At 34.2% G+C, this 18,316-nt stretch overlaps 3 protein-coding genes across 6 annotated transcripts in view; 2 read left to right on the plus strand and 1 right to left on the minus strand.

Annotated features, from left to right (window-relative positions):
• Positions 1–2,645: 2,645 nt before the first annotated feature.
• Positions 2,646–4,226, minus strand: LOC18053776 (protein CHLORORESPIRATORY REDUCTION 6, chloroplastic). Of its 3 annotated transcripts, none has more exons than XM_006453663.2 (4): positions 3,958–4,226; positions 3,466–3,597; positions 3,130–3,338; positions 2,646–2,997 (listed from the first exon to the last, which is right to left on the minus strand). In XM_006453663.2, exons 1-4 carry the CDS (start codon positions 4,193–4,195, stop codon positions 2,800–2,802), a joined length of 777 nt encoding a protein of 258 aa, XP_006453726.1. In that variant the 5' UTR covers positions 4,196–4,226; the 3' UTR covers positions 2,646–2,799. The 3 variants fall into 3 exon arrangements, with proteins under 3 accessions (XP_006453726.1, XP_024033977.1, XP_024033978.1); XM_024178209.1 differs by having other exon boundaries at positions 3,466–3,661; positions 3,958–4,040; XM_024178210.1 differs by having other exon boundaries at positions 3,466–3,652; positions 3,958–4,025.
• Positions 4,227–11,464: 7,238 nt separating this feature from the next.
• LOC18053778 (uncharacterized methyltransferase At2g41040, chloroplastic) lies at positions 11,465–15,606 on the plus strand. 2 transcript variants are annotated; one of them, XM_024178689.1, is made up of 9 exons: positions 11,465–11,796; positions 11,939–12,042; positions 12,378–12,518; positions 12,705–12,786; positions 13,066–13,259; positions 13,384–13,495; positions 14,287–14,391; positions 15,147–15,281; positions 15,370–15,606. In XM_024178689.1, the coding sequence occupies exons 1-8, from the start codon at positions 11,662–11,664 to the stop codon at positions 15,273–15,275; spliced, it is 1,002 nt and encodes a 333-aa protein (XP_024034457.1). In that variant the 5' UTR covers positions 11,465–11,661; the 3' UTR covers positions 15,276–15,281; positions 15,370–15,606. The 2 variants fall into 2 exon arrangements, with proteins under 2 accessions (XP_024034457.1, XP_006453728.1); XM_006453665.2 differs by lacking the exon at positions 15,370–15,606 and having other exon boundaries at positions 15,147–15,361.
• A 1,802-nt stretch (positions 15,607–17,408) lies between these two features.
• Positions 17,409–18,316, plus strand: part of LOC18053779 — a 4,809-nt gene continuing 3,901 nt past the window's right edge. Inside the window, exon 1 of the mRNA XM_024177941.1 lies at positions 17,409–17,482. Coding sequence (XP_024033709.1) covers positions 17,409–17,482 — 74 coding nt within the window. The remainder of the gene's footprint in view (positions 17,483–18,316) is intronic.

An 18,316-nucleotide genomic window follows, 5' to 3' on the forward strand; every position in this document is an offset into this window, starting at 1 on the left:
TAATCTCATTTCTCATCACTAGTGCCTTGGCTTCACGCTCTTTTGTTTGAAATTATACATGGAGATCCAAGCAAGAAACTCCAAGTTCCTTGTTCAATATTTAAGTTACTGTTTTAACTAGATTTTGGTACGAAGGAAAAAGAAACTAAAATCTAGTCAAACATAATAAACTTTGTATTGAGGGTAACAAGGGTGTCTTGCGTAGTTCAGAATGCGTTATTTGAGATGACTTTGGATGAAGGTTGAGAGTGAAGGGAGGAAATGAGTCAGTTTTGGGAGATTAGATCTAGAGTGAGGGTTGGCTTGATGGACCGTATTTAACCTGCAAAATAAAGAATAGAGGTTAGAGGTGGAGTCGGCTGTGGTCGACGACCACACTCTGACACTCAAGTCAATTCACGGGGCAATATTCTGGGTGTTAAGAGCTTGCCAACCCTTAACAATGGTGGTTGGAGGTTGAAGCAAGCCTCGACTCCTTTTTTGTGTGTGTATTGTTGTGAGTATTCATGAGTGAGAAAAATAGAACCTAAGCGCCTTTATATAGAGTGCCTTGGTCGCTTGCCACTTGGAGAATTTTTATTGGTCATTTATAAAGAATATGCCATTCCTTTGGCCTATTTATTCATTTGGAGTATTGGGAGCATGCTTGGAGAGCAAGTAGGGCATTATTTGATTGGTTTGTTCTCTTTTACATTTGGCACATTCTGTATGGTGGTCCTGGATACCTCAATAGAGGCTGTTTGAAGGACCATTGTCCTTAGTGTGCTGTCCTTTACTTTTTGCAGGTGTGACAAACAGTTGTCCCTTCTTTTCCAGTAAGATATTACTTATTTGATTCTGCCAAATCAAATATTCTCTTTTAGGCGATGAAGATATTTTATGCGGCTAATATTCTAGATAATTTCTTTGTCCACTTTGCTTCTGACATGGGGTAACTCGTGTATTAGCTCGACTATTAGGTATATGTCGTATAGGCCAGATATTTCCAAGTAATTTCTTATGGTTATAAAACTTCACATCGACACGTGTTGTTCTATCAAGCTTATATTTCTTCCCAAATAGTTACGTTTTCTTTTATTAACGCACTATATATTAAGCTAATAAAAACAAGCATATTAATATTATTACTTTAGATTGTTAAGTTGTCTCTCATCAATTTGTAAAAGAGAATCACTAGAGCTTTTAGTAAGGTTAATCCTTTCACCTGATATGTTAATTTTTTTAGTTGTGTTAATCAATAATGTCAACTAATGATCTGGTGCAAATCACAAATAACCAAGAACAAAGAATTTTAATCTGATATAGCAATTAAATTAGGAATCCAGTTTGTTCACACAAAAGAAAACAAAATTGGTGGCAAAGACACTGAAAAGTTCAACGACATTTTAATATATATATATATATATATATATATATATATATATTGAGAAATAGAAGATATATAGATCGATGTGCTTTAACTCCGTGTCCCTTTCTTGTTTCCCTTTAAATGTCTTCTGTCATATCTATGAGTTAATCTCACATGTTATCTGGTGCATTTTCACATGGTGTGGTGAGCCCTGCCACACACCCACACATATATACAGGCCCTATATACAGCTACCGGTTTCTCGACACATTTCTTTAGACTTCTGTGGTGTCTTTGGATTTATGTACTGTCCGGCAAATTTGCTGCTAAACTCACCGACCATGCAGGCGCGTCACACCTCTAAGTGCATATATATGAGCTAGATAGATATAGATGATTATAAATTATGACTCACAGGCAACTGTACTTGTCAAATGACACGATCACCAACAGGTAAAGGGATTGTATTATTCAAGTGTCAAATATTTGATGAGTTATTATACCAAACACTTGAATTATATTGTAGTTGTTTGTTACATACAGAGACTTGGGCTCCGTTTATTTTAGCATTTTGGCAACAGCACTGCCAACACTTACAGTTTAGCTTAAGCAATGCAGCTGATTTCTTCGTTTATTTTTCCCTTAATTGGCAGACGCAGCCAATCTTAGTTATTTTTCCCTTATTTTAGCATTCGGTTGTTGGTTCTTGTAAATCATAACCAATCTTAGCCATAAGCTACTGGGCTTTGGTCCTGTAGCCTGCCCTCGGCTGCATTGTAGTACCTGTACGCCCACCAAGTTAGCAGCTCAGGCTCATCGTTATGTGTGCCAGGGCCCAGGGGTTCAGGGATTGTCATTGTTATTATATTCAAGAATCAATTCTCGATCTCATCAGTTTTCAGTCACTTATTCATTGCATTTGCAGCTGCAGTAGTTAAACCACTCTACTTATACATGAGCAGCATGTTCAAACTTTCCATGCATATGTTTGTCTTTAACTCTTGACGACCTTCATTAGGAACTCCTTGCCCTTGGGCCTTGGCTACTGAGAAACAGAGGCCACAATGACGATAAAACATGTTCATTATTGTTTGCCGACAATGATAGGAAAGCAATTCTTATTTCTCAGAAAGTATATTGCACTATCTCCCAGGTATTCACCCTCCTATTTCTTATGCTTATAATATATTATATAGAGGGATAGAATGAGTAAAATAGCAGCAGATTCAGGGCATGCACAGAATTTTTTCTTATTTGTTTTCGAAAAGTCTTATCTGTCTCTCTTTTTTTTTCCCCCTTCGCTCTAAACTTACAGACATGATACTAGTAATTAAATATGAAAATTTATTTCGGAATTCGGCGAGTCATTGTTGTACATTGATACTCTTTTGGAGTCCTATTGCAAAGAATTTATCCAGGGTTTAGGTCAGGCTGGCATTTTTTATGATGACTCAAGAGGACTCTCTATCAACCAAATCAAAAAGTCGATCTTCGATTCCAAATCCAAGCATACGAGCCATGTCACTTGTCTTCAATCTAGGCTTTTGAACATTATGCTGCTTAAACCAAGTGTACACAACGAACACTTTATTCATGATAAAGAGTTCCAGGGCCTCAGGATTAAACACAATCCTCATTTTCATACTCATCTGCCAAAGCCAAACAGAATAATGAACATGTTAATAAAACCTTCTTTGAACCTTGATTAGTTCAGTTTACGAGCCACTAGAACTAATTAATACAAATGTCCTATTATACATAATAGTTGTATATTACAATACCTGGTGAGGAACTAACATGGCAGCATAACGAGCAAGCTCACCAGCTCGCCAATCCAACAAAACAGGGATCCATGGATAAGCAGCATCCAGCCTCACAAACCAAAGTCTTATATCAGGGAATTCTGATAGTTCTCGAGGATCGCGTGGATCTTCTCTCGTGTAGTTAATTGTAAATCCGATTGTACGTTCAAGAAACTCCTTTGGCTCAGCTACACCAGTTAAAAGAAAATTTCTTATCCGGAATACTTGCAATATATATAGATATATATATATATGCGTAGAAAATTCAAAAGAATTTAGCTTCGCTTTTTCATATCATGTTTAATTATTAATTACCTAATGTAGGTGAAGTAATCCCAGTGGCACTGTGAAATGGGGATAAATCAAGGCTGCGAATAGCATCGTTATCAAGAACTACGTCGAATCTGCCTTCAGTTGGGGGCATTGGAGGTTCAAGCTTAGATGAATCTGTCGATAATGACATGACACCGTTTATAGCAGATTGAAAATCCCTCTTCTTTGACTGTATAAACTAAGCAACTTCAAACAGAAACGAATTGGTAATATTGACAAGTATGATACAGTACAATAATATAACACATAACAGTTTGTTTTTCACCTATATATTTTCACATTTGATCATCACAATTTTTGGTTGTTAAACAAAATCCTATAAGTTATTTCCTGTAGAAAGAACTAAAAAGGAAAATCTCGGCTGGAATTTGATACTATATCTGATAAATATAATTTCCCTTGAGGAACTGATATTGAGTGGCGAATTAAATGGAATTTGATATCTACTAAAAAAGTGAAAAAGATATAACTTACTGCCTTCATCTTCGAACATAGGGATGTCAAAATTCCCTTGAGGATTGAATGCAACTGACACTGAAATTTGTCCTCTTGGTCTATTGCTGTGTAAAAGGGAGAAAGTAGCAGTGGAATCTGAGATGGGATTGCAGGAAATGAAGGAAGATGAGGAGGGTATACTGTAACTGCAACTTTTGTTTGGTGAAAGAGAGAGTGGAAGTAAGGGTTTAATGGTAGTAGTGGCAGCCATGGGCATGGATAAGGATGAGCATGAGCAGAGGAGTAAACGGTTTATCTACCGTAATTAAGCATGTGACGGTTAATAGATATAATACAATATGTGTTTGGTTCTGTTTTTCCAGTTTATCCACTCACTACTCTTGCTATGTGTTGGGAAAATTTACAAAACTATGCCTAAATATTTTTGGTTTTTTCAAAATTAATCCGTTAAATTTTTTCTATCATAACTAATGAAATATCTAATTTTTGGGTGAGAGTATTTAAATCCCAAATATACTTTCTAAACCCATTTTTTAATTTAAAATATTGTTACTCAAATACCCTAAAGTAAAATTACTTCAAAGGATAAGAATTTGGAAAAAAAAAAAAACCCTATCTTACTATCAAATAATAGAGAACAAAAGAGACAAATAATTTTTGGAAAACCGGTTCTCCCATTTGTTGAGACATACCAGTTCTTATAGTTGTAAAATAATTCTGTACAAGGTAAGTAGAATAATCAATCCCAATAATTTGGGTATTTTACAATAAGTATATAGCTAACCCCAAGATTACGCTAGTAATCAAGTGCTTGATTTATGCAATCAAGTTATTTATTGGAGATAGTATAATGTTGACAGCCTCCCTCAAATTGATGCTGGTGAATCAACAAGCTTCAATTTGCCAACCAAGAACTGATGCCGTATCTTGGTCAGGGACTTTGTAAATATATCTGCAATTTGAAATGTTGTGGACACATGAGGTAATTGAATGGTACCATCAGCATAAGCATCTCGAATATAGTGGCAGTCAACCTCAATATGTTTAGTTCTTTTATGAAACACAGGATTTTCAGCAATTTGTATGGCACTCTTGTTATCATCATGCAATAGCGTTGGAGACGCTTGAGGAAAACCCAATTCAGATACAAGTCGTCGTAGCCATACGATTTCAGAACAAGCACCCGACATAGCTCTATACTCTGCTTCAGTAGAGGATTTAGACACCCTCTCTTGTTTTTTGCATTTCCAAGAGACAAGACTGTCCCCAAGATACATACACCAACCTGTAGTTGATCGACGAGAGTCTGAACACCCAGCCCAATCAGCATCACTATAAGCTTTGAGAACAAGAGGGGAGCCAGCCTTGTAAAATAGTCCACGATTAGGAGTCCCAAGCAAATAACGGATTATTCTTTTAACTGCTGAAAGATGTAAATGTTGAGGCTCATGCATAAATTGGCTCATTAAGTTCACTGCATAAGAGATGTCTGGTCGGGTAATCGTCAAATAAATTAAACTCCCGACTAGTTTCCGATATAGTGTAGGATCAGAATTCAAGTCGCCATCATCTTTCGAATATTTCACATTGATCTCAAGTGGAGTGTTTATGACCGTTGAATCTTCAAGTCTTGCCAAAGCAATTAAATCTTTTGTGTATTTATGCTGATGGACGTAGATGCCTTCACTTGAATGATATACCTCAAGGCCAAGAAAATAAGTGAGATTGCCAAGATCTTTCATTTGAAAATATGAATGCAAAGACTCCTTAAATTGCTGGATACCAGATGTGTCAGTCCCCGTAATAATTATATCATCTACATAAACAAGAAGAATAATGATACCAGCAGCTGAACGTCGAATAAACATAGAAGGATCATTAGAGCTCTGGTGAAAACCCAACTGATGCAGTATTTGACCAAACTTTGTAAACCATGAACGTGGTGCTTGTTTAAGCCCATAAAGAGAACGTCGTAGACGACATACTTGAGCTTTTGAATTAGAGCTTACTCTAGGCGGAAGCTTCATGTAGACTTCTTCTTGTAGATCTCCATGCAAGAATGCATTTTTTACATCCATTTGAAAAAGAGGCCATGCTTGTGAACCCGCAATCGCTAACAAAATGCGAATTGTGGTCATTTTGGCCACTGGAGCAAAGGTCTCATGATAGTTTATACCATATTCTTGCCAATTCCCAAGAGCAACCAAACGAGCTTTATAACGATCCAAAGAACCATCAGCTTTTTGTTTGATAGAGTAAACCCATTTGCACCGAATTGGTGTACAACCAGCGGGACAAGAGACAATATCCCATGTATGATTTCTTTTTAATGCTTCTAGCTCTTCATCTATTGCAACCTGCCAATGTGAATATTGTTTGGCTTGGGAATAAGAGTTTGGAATACTCATAGGTGACAATGTGGCCATAAGAGACAAGCGGTCAGGTGGTTTGATTTGTCTACTAGATCTTCGTAATGAAGGTGCAGTGGATATTGTGTTTGACTCATGTGTTTCAAGACTTGGATCATGTGTTTCAGGGCTTGGATCAAGAGATAAGGAAGATTCTCGCTGAGGACCCTCTGTTTCTTGACTGTTAGTTTTGTCTCGTTGCTCACTTTCTATCCCAAGATTAAACCTTGCCTTGTTAAGAATATCACTATCAAATTCATGAAGATTAGAACATGGAGATAAAGAAGTAGTGACATGGGTATTTTGAAAAAAATAAATATTTTCAACAAAAATAACATTCCGAGATATACGAGTACGACGAGCTTTGGGATCATAACAAAGGAAACCTTTGCGATCAGATGCATACCCAAGAAATGCACATCTTGCAGATTGTGCAGTCAATTTATTTCTATCTGATGCATGAAGATGACAATAACAAAGACAGCCAAAAACACGTAATTGAGTGTAATCAGGATGTTTATTATGCAAACGGAAATATGGAGACTCATTATAAAGGTTAAATGATGGCATACAATTAATCAAGTGTACAGCTGTAGACAAGGCTTCCACCCAAAAATGAGAAGGTATAGATGCATCAAGAAGCAAAGCACGAGTAACATCCAAGAGATGTCGATTTTTTCTTTCAGCTATTCCATTTTGCTGAGGAGTGTCTGGGCAAGTTTTTTGAGATATTATTCCTTCATTTTGAAGAAAAATTTGAAAATCATTAGACATGTATTCCCCTCCAGAATCAGATCTTAAGATTTTGATAGAAGTGGAAAATTGATTTTTTGTATATGCAAGAAAACGTTTAAAGGCATCAAATACATCAGATTTATTATGTAAAAAATAAATCCATGTGTGACGGCTATAGTCATCAATGAAGGAAACAAAATATTTCTTACGAGAATGAGAAGGAAAAGGAGATGGTCCCCAAACATCTGTATGAATCAAATCAAAACAATTTTTTACATTATTTTGATGTACTGGAAAAGGTAGTGTTTTACTTTTACCAAGTTTACAGGTATCACAATTAAATACCACATCTGAAGAATTAACAAAATCTTTATTAGAAATCAATCGACTCTTTATCAACGATAACAAAGTTTTGGTATTTGGATGACCCAAACGTTTATGCCACAATTGAAAAAGAGAATTGAAAGTAGAATCATGTGAAGAGAACAAGGCTTTATTCTTGAGATAGCCAGGCAAGCTTAGAGTAAACAATCTTCCACATTTAGGTCCCTTCCCGATCACTTTCCTCGTTTCTTGATCCTGTACAATACAACCAGATTTTGAAAAAAAGATTGTACAATTATCTTCAACCAATTGCCCAACAGAAATAAGACTCGAAGTTAAACAAGGCACATGAAATACATTAGTTAAAGGCAAAGTATGTGGAATATCACCAATTGATTTAACAGGAACACTTTCTCCATTTGCTGTTTGAATTTCTAAATTTCCCAAGGATGGTTTCACATTGACAAGAGATGTGGATGAAGGTGTCATATGGTTGGAAGCACCAGAATCAATGTAACAATGAGATGAAGAAGCATTTTTACCTGAAACACCAAGAGCTGATAATGCTGAAAAAATCATCTGTTGTACCACTTCAGGAGTAAGGCTTGTGGAACTAGGTTCTGAATGTGAATTTGAGCTAGTAGTTTGTAAGGCGTGAGGACTTTTATTTTGAGGCCGTCGTCGACATTCATCAATCACATGTCCAGGTTTCTTGCAATAGTTACAAAATTTCTTTTTGCATTGCTTGGCTATATGTCCAAATTCTTTGCAACTATAGCATTGCACTTTGCTAATGTCCCTTGCATGTGCTTGCGATGCAAATGCCACCTCTATTGGATTATATACCTGATTATTCTTTACTTCAAGGACATATTGAGTTATACATCGTTGTTCTTCACGAAGAAGTTCAGCAAGACATATATCCAAAGATGGAGAAGGAATTCTGGACATTAGATTGGCACGAATAGGTTCAAAATCACGCCTTAATTTCATAAGAAACTGATCTCGTTTAGACACTTCATGCACTTGTTGCAAAGTAGACAGCCCCTCTTGTGAAACAGTAGCATAAACCAATTCTTGGTATTCAGCCCATAGATTTAAAAAACCAGAATAATAATCTTGTATTGACAAGTTCCCTTGACTATATTCAGATAACTCTAATTCAAGTTGAAAACGTCTAGCAGAGTTTTCTTGATTGTAAATTTTTTTTAAATAATTCCACATATCCTTAGAACAACGAAAAGGCCTCAAACTAAGAGCAATACGAGCATCAACAGAACTCAAGATCCAACTAATTATTTTAGCATCATTTGAATCCCATTCCTTTATTTTCACACTATCAGTTCCTTCTTGGGGCCTAGAATCAGATCCATCAACATAACCCCACAAGTCTTTTCCTTTCACAAACATGTGAAATTGAAATTCCCAAGAGAAATAGTTTTTCCCATCTAATTTGATAGCCAAGGTTTCTGATTGTGACATTTTAAACACTAGAATAAAGAAAATGTTCACTTACCCAAGATGTCCCACCGACACGATTGAAACTCTCAATCAAGATTGCAACAATAAGATCTCAATTTCCACGAATGAACGTTGATATCTCTATCCGCGAACAACACAACAATTTGCTATGATGTTATAAGAAATTTCAAGATTTTCTCTTATACATGCATGGCTCTGATACCATATCAAATAATAGAGAACAAAAGAGACAAATAATTTTTGGAAAACCGGTTCTCCCATTTGTTGAGACATACCAGTTCTTATAGTTGTAAAATAATTCTGTACAAGGTAAGTAGAATAATCAATCCCAATAATTTGGGTATTTTACAATAAGTATACAGCTAACCCCAAGATTACGCTAGTAATCAAGTGCTTGATTTATGCAATCAAGTTATTTATTGGAGATAGTATAATGTTGACACTTACAAACTCGAATTATCTTCTCTAAAAGAAAATAACTCTAATTCATGAGCGGTTATAGATTTTCATCTCGTCTACTAAGCATATTTCCAAATTTAATTATTGTAATTATCAATGTTTTCCTATTAATAGATGGTCAGGCAAATCATCAAATCTTTCAACTTCTTGCTCATGGGCTCAGAAGTACAGGTATCGGAACTGACGAAAATAAAAGTACGTTCATGTCATGAATTTGCAGTAAAAGAAATTTCTTTTGTGTTTTGGCAATTGTTATCTTACCTGTAATGTAAGATACACCCTCATACACCCTCACATATAAACAATGCATGTGTGGAGTCCATATACTGTTAATGTGAGAAGATGTATAGGGGGATCCGTTTTATTTTCATGAATTATTCAAAAATTAACAGTACCTAAATAATTGATGGTTTCACTTTTCAATTATATTTTAATATCTTTAAAAAAATTATTTTTTAATAAGGGTACATTAAGTATTTGGGTGGGTTTATAAAGTAAAAGATAAATTTTTAAATTATGTTTATAGGTTTATTAAATATATGGTAAAATGGTTTAATAAATATTTTGATGAGTTCAAATACTCTCAACAAATGATCAATCAAACCAATATTACTCTCAGCAAATTCTCAAATCTCACTACTTTCAACAAATTTCCAAATCTTATCATTCTCAATATATTGATATCGGTGTTATTATAAGTGTTATTCTCAAAATTAACAGTACTTAAACTAAACCATTTTTTTAATTCTAGTCATCATTAGTAAATTACCAAATCCTATTTTTTAAAAATAATTCATCTGAAGCTACCCCTTAGCATCAAAATCATGATCATATAATATAACATATTGCTAAATAGAACGCATTTAGGGTGCGTTTGAAATGATGCGTTATATTGAATTGTATTGGATTGTGTTGTATTGTATTATGGAATAATAATTTTAATCGAGTATTATATTTAGAGTAGAATAGATTGTATTATGTGTTTATTATAATTTATTTTTTTAAAAATACAATATTACTAAAATCTTTGCAACCACCACCAACAACCAGCCAAAAAACTATAAATGTTATCTGATTAAATTGTGTTTAGAATAGTTGGAATTCATGTTTTTGCCTCTAAGATATGTATACTAATATCTTTGATAACAGAACTTTTATGATTTTTGAAATTTCAAAATTTTGATTACAGATTTGTGGCAAATGAACGCTTCATTACTAGATATATTAGTACCATTATGTAGAGCTCGTGATGAGAACTTTGAAAATATTAAAACTTGATGTCAACTAATATTAGAAAAATAATGACAGGCAGTGGAGCTGGGCGGTCGGTGACGGCGATCACGGCCATTGGTGGTTGGTTAGAAGCATCCAAGGAGAAGGACTTACCAGAAATAATACCAACTATTAGTTAATTAATTATAATAAAAATTTTATTATAATATTATTTGATTAAATAAAATAACAAAGAAATAAAGAAAATGACTCGACCCGCTTCAGCCCAAGGGATAAGTGGGTCTGATTAACTAAGCAAAGCTCATTTTAACCAGATTCATGTTTGGCGCAGACGTATCTCAAATCAGTCAGCACAAAATAATTGTTCTCTGATACTTAAGCTAGCACCTTCATTTATTTTATTATCATTAATAAACTTAAAATACTAGTTCCAAATTAATAATGGATAATTATGAGAACAATTATAAATATTGTTTTCATTTATCTATCTGGTTTTCACATGCGGGGTAAGTAACATTTACTCATGTTTTTGTTTTTGTAATTAATAGGTAAGTTAATGAAGGAAAGGAGATGAACACTAGAGCTTGACTCAGTAATTAGAGTCACTCCCTTACACTTATAAGAGAAGTAGTTCGAACTTCCGCAGACATATTACAGAAGTTTAATTTAATTTTTTTTAAAAAAAATTTGAGTGAAGGTCCCTTAAATATTTGAGAGGTTTAAAATTTGAGCGGTGTCATATTAAAATTAAATATTTAAGAGAATTAAAATTTAAGTGATATCATATTAAATTAATATAAATTAATTTTAATAATTATATAATTATAAATATTATGATCAATAATCACCTCAAAAAAAAAAAAGTAAAGGAGATGGCTGATGTAATTAATTGAATAAAAAAATACAAGGAGAGAATGTGCGCGCGTTCGAGTAGGCAGTTCCATACACAAAATCAGAAATCGACAGACAAACGAAACGGACATATCGACTCCCCGTAATTAATTGTAACCAATAAACAGCACAGACATTCACACGGAGAAGAGCAGAATTAACGAACGAACTATCAATCGATCAATCGAACATGGCCATAGCTGCTGCTGCAGCTTCTTCTTCCTCGTCTTTATTCCCAAAATACCCCTGCCTTTCTCGTAATTCTCCTCGTTTGCCTCAATCTCTCCGGTTCTCTTCTACCATTCGCGCTGTTACTTTGCAGCCGGTAATAATAATAACATCTCTCATTATTCTCTCTTCATCTTGTTGCTGTTGAATTGCTTAACTAATTTTCAACCTCCAAATTGCTTCTTTAATTTGAGCATGAATGTCGTTAAATTGTATAATTTTTTATTTACATACGGCAGGCAAAGAGTGAGAGGAATCAAACACTGGAATTAGAAGGAGACTTATTTTCTTGTCCGATATGTTACGAGCCACTCATAAGAAAAGGACCTACTGGCCTTACTTTGTATGTGTCTAAACTTATTTTCAATATCTTTTTCATTTTTTTTTTAAATTTACAATCTAAAAACGTTGTTAGCGCTATTTTGATTCCTCTTTTCACCCATAAATTTCTTTTTTATAAGGAAAAAAAAAAGAATATGCAATTGTTTTTGGGTTTCTTCTTTGCAATTGTTTTGATATGATTTTATGAAAATCTCCAAAAGACTCCATTTTTCTTTATTTTCGATATTCATTTTATCAATTGTTTCAAAAGTGATAATTCATATCTGGATTGCAGAAATGTGCTCCCTTTGACATTTATATTCAAGTTTTTCATCTGATTATATGGTAAACTTGCAGGGGAGCAATCTATAGGTCTGGTTTCAAGTGTAGAAAATGTAACAAGACCTACTCCAGTAAAGATAACTACCTTGATCTCACTGTTATTTCTGGATTGAAGGACTACACTGAAGTCAAACCAGCTTCGACTGAGTTATTCCGGTGTGTATTGGCTATCCTTGCTTTCTTCCATGAAAAATTTGATTTCGAGAATCTTATGCCTTCTGTTAATCAACAGGACCCCATTGGGTCATGAGGAAGTATACAGTAAACGATGATTTCGATTTTGGGAGTTTATGATTTGATGGAATTGATGATGTCTTGCTTTTCTGCTTTCAAATTTGGTAGGAGTCCATTTGTATCGTTTTTGTATGAAAGGGGCTGGCGTCAGAATTTTAATCGAAGTGGCTTTCCTGGTCCTGATGAAGAGGTATGTTTTCTTAAGCACTGATAGTAACTTGTATATGAGAGGAACTTTACCAATGTAATTATAGAAGAACAAGTCTCTTTGTGAAAACATCTCTAGTTTATTATTAAATCTTGACTTCATGTTCTTAATTTGTTTATAACACGAAAAGATGGTCCATTCTTCTGGCATTTTCCAGATGTAGAGCCTTATCCTTCCTCAACTTGCTGGATTATTTTAGGGAGTTAACAAAATATATTTCTATTGACAAGTATTGTGATTTTTTTTTTTAATCTGATGCAGTTCAAAATGGCTCAGGAATACTTCAAATCTGCACAGGGTGGCCTTTTAGTTGATGTTAGCTGTGGAAGTGGTTTGTTTTCCAGGAAATTTGCAAAATCAGGGACATATTCTGGAGTTGTTGCTCTTGATTTTTCGGAAAATATGCTTCGCCAATGTTATGATTTCATCAAGCAAGATAATACCATTTTGACGTCGTAAGTTTTTTCGTCTCAATCAGATTCCCAAAAACAAAGTTGTTATAAAATCAAATTTACAATGCTTTACAGTTTTAGTTGCTGTTTCTGATTAACTGATTCACATTTCATTGGTAATTTGTAGCAATCTTGCTCTTGTTCGGGCAGATGTTTGCAGGCTTCCCTTTGCATCTGGTTTTGTTGATGCTGTTCATGCTGGTGCAGCCTTACACTGTTGGCCATCCCCGTCAAATGCTGCAAGTGTTTTCTCATCCTCTTATTCTCTTCTGTCAATTTGTTATCTACTGCAGTTTAGATATACTAAAATTATTGAGTTGGATAATGATAATCTAATCCTCCATCCACGGCGAGGCCAAGTAAATAACAGTGGGCAGGAGCCCGGAACTGCTGTCTTTTTCGAGAGAGTTGTGTTAGAAACATATTCTTAGTGGAAACGGTTGTCCGAGGTCTCGATAGATAATTCAGTGGGGCATAACTCTTTTATAAAATTATGTCTGGACTGCAATAATATCGTTAGAAGTCTACACAACTGTGTTTGGTGGCTGAGCCGGTGGTGAGGAGAAGAACATTGATCCGCATGGGACAAGGCAGATCATGTGGCAAATTGCAGTTGCTGGGAACTTTAATTCATTAGTTCCGATAGGGGATATTTGATTTTCTTGCTTTGATTCATCTGATTCTTTTGTGTTCTTTTATTAAATTTTCTTGCTCTAATTTCATCTGATTTGTTTGTTCTTCTTTTTCTTTTTCTCTTTTTGGATGTTTTGGGAAAATTGCAAGAATTAGGGTAGGCCTTAAAGATAGTTAGCGACATTTGCTGTGCTCAAAATGATGTTTTGCAGCACCTCTCTGTCTCTCTCTCTCTCTCAAATTAGAATGATCAATACTTGATTCATGCAACTGGAATAATATTTTCATGTGTCAATTGCACTAGTTGAATAGATGGTAATAACTGTTCTTCTATCAAAATAATAATAATACTAATAACTGTTCTACTAGTGACATTGTGCACTCATCTATTTGTCAGGTGGCTGAAATCAGTCGAATATTGCGAAGTGGTGGCGTTTTTGTTGGTACCACTTTTCTTCGATATACTTCTTCCACTTCTTTGACAGGACGGGTTTTGAGAGAGGTAATGCTGATTCGTATTAAAAGCCACTTGCTATCCAAATGTACACTCTATTTGCCACTCTGCTCATATTAAGATTAATAATGCACTGAAAGAATAAATGTAGAGATAAAGACTAGGTTTTTTTCACTAGTGATTATATGGAGTGATCTGCTACCCAAACATCTGGAATCATTTGTTTTATTTTTTGGTTGAAGTATAGCTCTCTCAGCTTCCATTATTACTAGGTAGGGGTGGGCATTTTGGGTTTCAGTTCAAGTTTTATAGGTTTTGGTTTGGGTTGGAGCCCGTTCGGTTTTGAAAATTCAACCTAAACGGATTCAAAAACTAGTTTAGATCAGATCAGGTTGGTTCGTGCTCACTGCTCAAATTCAATTCGATTTGGTTTACATTCAAAATCGACTCGGGTTCAAGTTATAACTTCGGGTCAAAATTCGGTTTGGGTTGCAATTGGAGGAATGAGCTTTTTTTTTTTTAATTAGATTTAGAGTTTTTTTTTTTTTTAAATGGAACTCAATCGGGTTTGATGTTCAGTTTAGTTTAAATTTAAACCGTATTTAAATCCAATCGGGTTTCAATTATCAACTCAATTGGTTTTTAGGGTCAAACTGAACTAAATCGAAAATCGAAATAAATTTCGGACCCACCCCAGTTACTCGCTACTCTCTCAGCTTCCATGGTTATGAGTTTGTCAACTTAATTTTCTAAGGGATCTTGTGACTGATTATACTGTTTTTATACACCAATTTGCATTGTAGAGGATTCTGCAGAACTATAATTATTTGACAGAAGAAGAGATTGAAGACTTGTGCACATCATGCGGTCTTACCAACTACACAAGCAAAGTTCAACAATCTTTCATAATGTTTGCTGCTCAGAAACCTTGAAAATAGGTTTGCTCATTTGAATTATATTTTCTCCATACTTGGCTTTGTTATTATGTCATGGTCGGCATTGATTTGTTTTTATAATCTATTACAGTTTAATAGACCTTACAAAATAAGCAATTCCTGAAAAGGTGATAACGTCGGGAGGTGTAAAGTGTGGTCATCAATGCAAATATATAGTTTTTTTTTTTCATTTTTGTCTGATTTGAACATAATGATTGCTAAAATTCTATTAAGAACCTCATTAGCAGTCTGTAATGACAGCTTAACAGCCATTCAAATGGTCTAAAGGAATGGTAACGAGATGGCCGAAATATAATAATAGTATTGATTACCGCAAGAAATGAGCTCACAGTCACATGAGACTGCACTGTTGTGCTTAGGCTGATCATGCACGTGAGGGGGAGGTATCCCTCGAAACGAAGGGTATATATATATATATATACACGCACACATACACACACACGGCATACCAATATAATAGACCAATGGAACATGTTGAAGTGTCTGAATCTGATGAGCCAATTTTCAGTTTAAAAAAAGGGTGGTTTAGTGACACAGTTGCAGAGGGTTCCCTTCGTGCGGCTAGGACGCTGACCCATCTTACGGTTGTTCTTGTTCTTCGTCTATTATATAAACAAATAATTAACCACATTTATAATAATAAATTAAAATGATCACTGCATGCATCTTTGACCATTGACCAATCAACAAAATACACAGTTAAAATTATACCAAATGAGGAATATTACTGTAGGTCACTTTTTAAAAGTCAGGCACAGGCCATTGGAACCCCTGCACGTGAGCTTCTTGCCTTTCGGCTCTTCATGTTCATGGCATTGGCAAAATCCCTTCGATATTTCGCTCAGTGAATTGATTTCATTTGACCATCAAATGGAATGGCTGCATGTGCATGGTTAAGCTAATTAAGCAGCAGGAAGTTAATGAAATCTAACATCTCTAATCGTTTTCACTAGCTAACTCTACTTAGAGACTGGCTGAAAGTTGTGGTTGTGAAGATGATTAAATCTGTCAATACTTCTCCTGTTCTTTGGTAATTATATGAACTTTAGTTTAGCCAAAACACCATTTTCTACTTTGTTGGAAATTTGGCATATGGGACATGCCAATATATAATTAATTAAAGATTAAGCCAACGCGAAGCCCAAGATTAACTCTTGGTTAGAGCTTAAAGACATTGTACGCAAGGCCTAGGGGTCCTCAAAATTAGTAAAAACTCTTAATTAATAAATATTGTCATTGAACTTGCTAATTACTAGTGCTTTAATGAGTTGTGTTTGTCTGTCAAATGTTTCTCACAAAACAAAAACCGCGTAAGTATTTTAGAGGCTCGGCCATATATAGCCCCTCTCTCAATTAGCGGAGTTGTTGGTTGAATGTTGCCATGTTTGATTCCTTAAAAACCGGGTATTTCTCCCTTTATGTCGTTTTTGAAAGATCGTCTTTGCTTGTCACTGTTCATGAACCCTTCTTCATATATAAATATATATTTGTTACGATTTTCATAAAAAATATATAAATAATAAAAATTAACTCTCATATATAATTTCCTCTATATTTAGATCCTTAATATGAGAAAAACCAAAACAAAAACAAAAACGACTCTAATATATTAGTTATTATTGTACAAGTACTAAACTAAAATTGCAATTTTGAATAGATGTAAATAATAAAATCGTTTGCAAATCTTTTTAACAGGGTGTTGTTTGCACCTTCCTGCTGCCTCTTGCCTTTTGACCATGACACAGACACACAGTTCCTGAAAAGATGAATGTTTTTCCTAGAAATATCTATCGGGGGTCAGTTAGCAATCATTCATCTTATTTGTCTGGATTTATACGAAAATGCTCAATCATTTGAGACACGTTTAATTTAGACATAAAGAAATTAAGTCCTACACATGTGATAGATTTATATCCAGTAAAAATTAAATTAACAATAATATGTAGTAAGTATTTGTTGAGTGTGGATGCTGCAGATCAAGCGTGTTTAATTCTGCTGTGTGTGGAAATAAACTTGATGTTATAGGTGGGGGAAGTCAAGGGAGGGATGGTATAAATTAAATATTGATGCTGTTGTGAATAGCAAAATGGGATGGTTGGTTTCGGGGTGATGGCGGCAGGAGCTGATCATAGGATCTTTTATGATGACATTAATATTGCTGAAACCAAGGCCTTAAAGCTTTGGTATTCGACTTGTTAGAATATCTCTACAAGATTTTTTAAATAAGATTTTATTATTTATTTAAAAAATTACATCAATTTTTAAAATTTTAAAATACACTTTAATTAAAATTATTTAAATAAAAAATTATTCTCTCTCTTCAATTTTGCAGAGTTGATTTCTCACTCTTCAATTTATATTTTCTTATTTTTTATTGGAGAGAGAACGAGAGAGTAGTGTTTTAATTAAGATTTATTTTTTTTTAAAAAATATTTATTTGATTAAAATAATATTAACTTATTTCTATTTGAAGAATCTTTTGGAGAATAACATATTTTTTCACTCTCCTTTTGACCACATAGATAAGTAAATAAATATTTGAAGAGTAAAATTAATACAGCCTTTTGAAGATGCTCTTAGAGAGGCTAGCTTCTCTTCGTTGATAGTTGAATCGGATTTACTACGTATTTTTGATCCAAGATATCCATCATATTTGTACGAAGCTATTCTATATTGTTTTTGAAGCTCAACACTTACTTGTAGGGGTGTTCAAAATCCAATCCGATCTGCTTAATCTGTCTAATCTGTAAAATTCGATAAGTAAAAATTTGAGTTGTGAATTGTTGGATTGGATTGAAAATTTGAAAATCAACAGTCGGTGGATTAAATATGGAGTTACTTCTATAAATTCGTAAAAATCTGCAAATCTGCAAAAAAAAATTATTTAATAAAAAAAATTAAACTCGAAATATGACATTAGTATTTACTAGTAAATAAATAAGTTAGAATATATGAAATTAACATCATATTATATCTTATTCGATATATATAAATTAAAATAATTAAATAAACAAATA

The sequence above is a fragment of the Citrus clementina genome, unplaced genomic scaffold, assembly GCF_000493195.1.
Source record: "Citrus clementina cultivar Clemenules unplaced genomic scaffold, Citrus_clementina_v1.0 scaffold_1, whole genome shotgun sequence".
Lineage (NCBI taxonomy): Eukaryota > Viridiplantae > Streptophyta > Magnoliopsida > Sapindales > Rutaceae > Citrus > Citrus x clementina.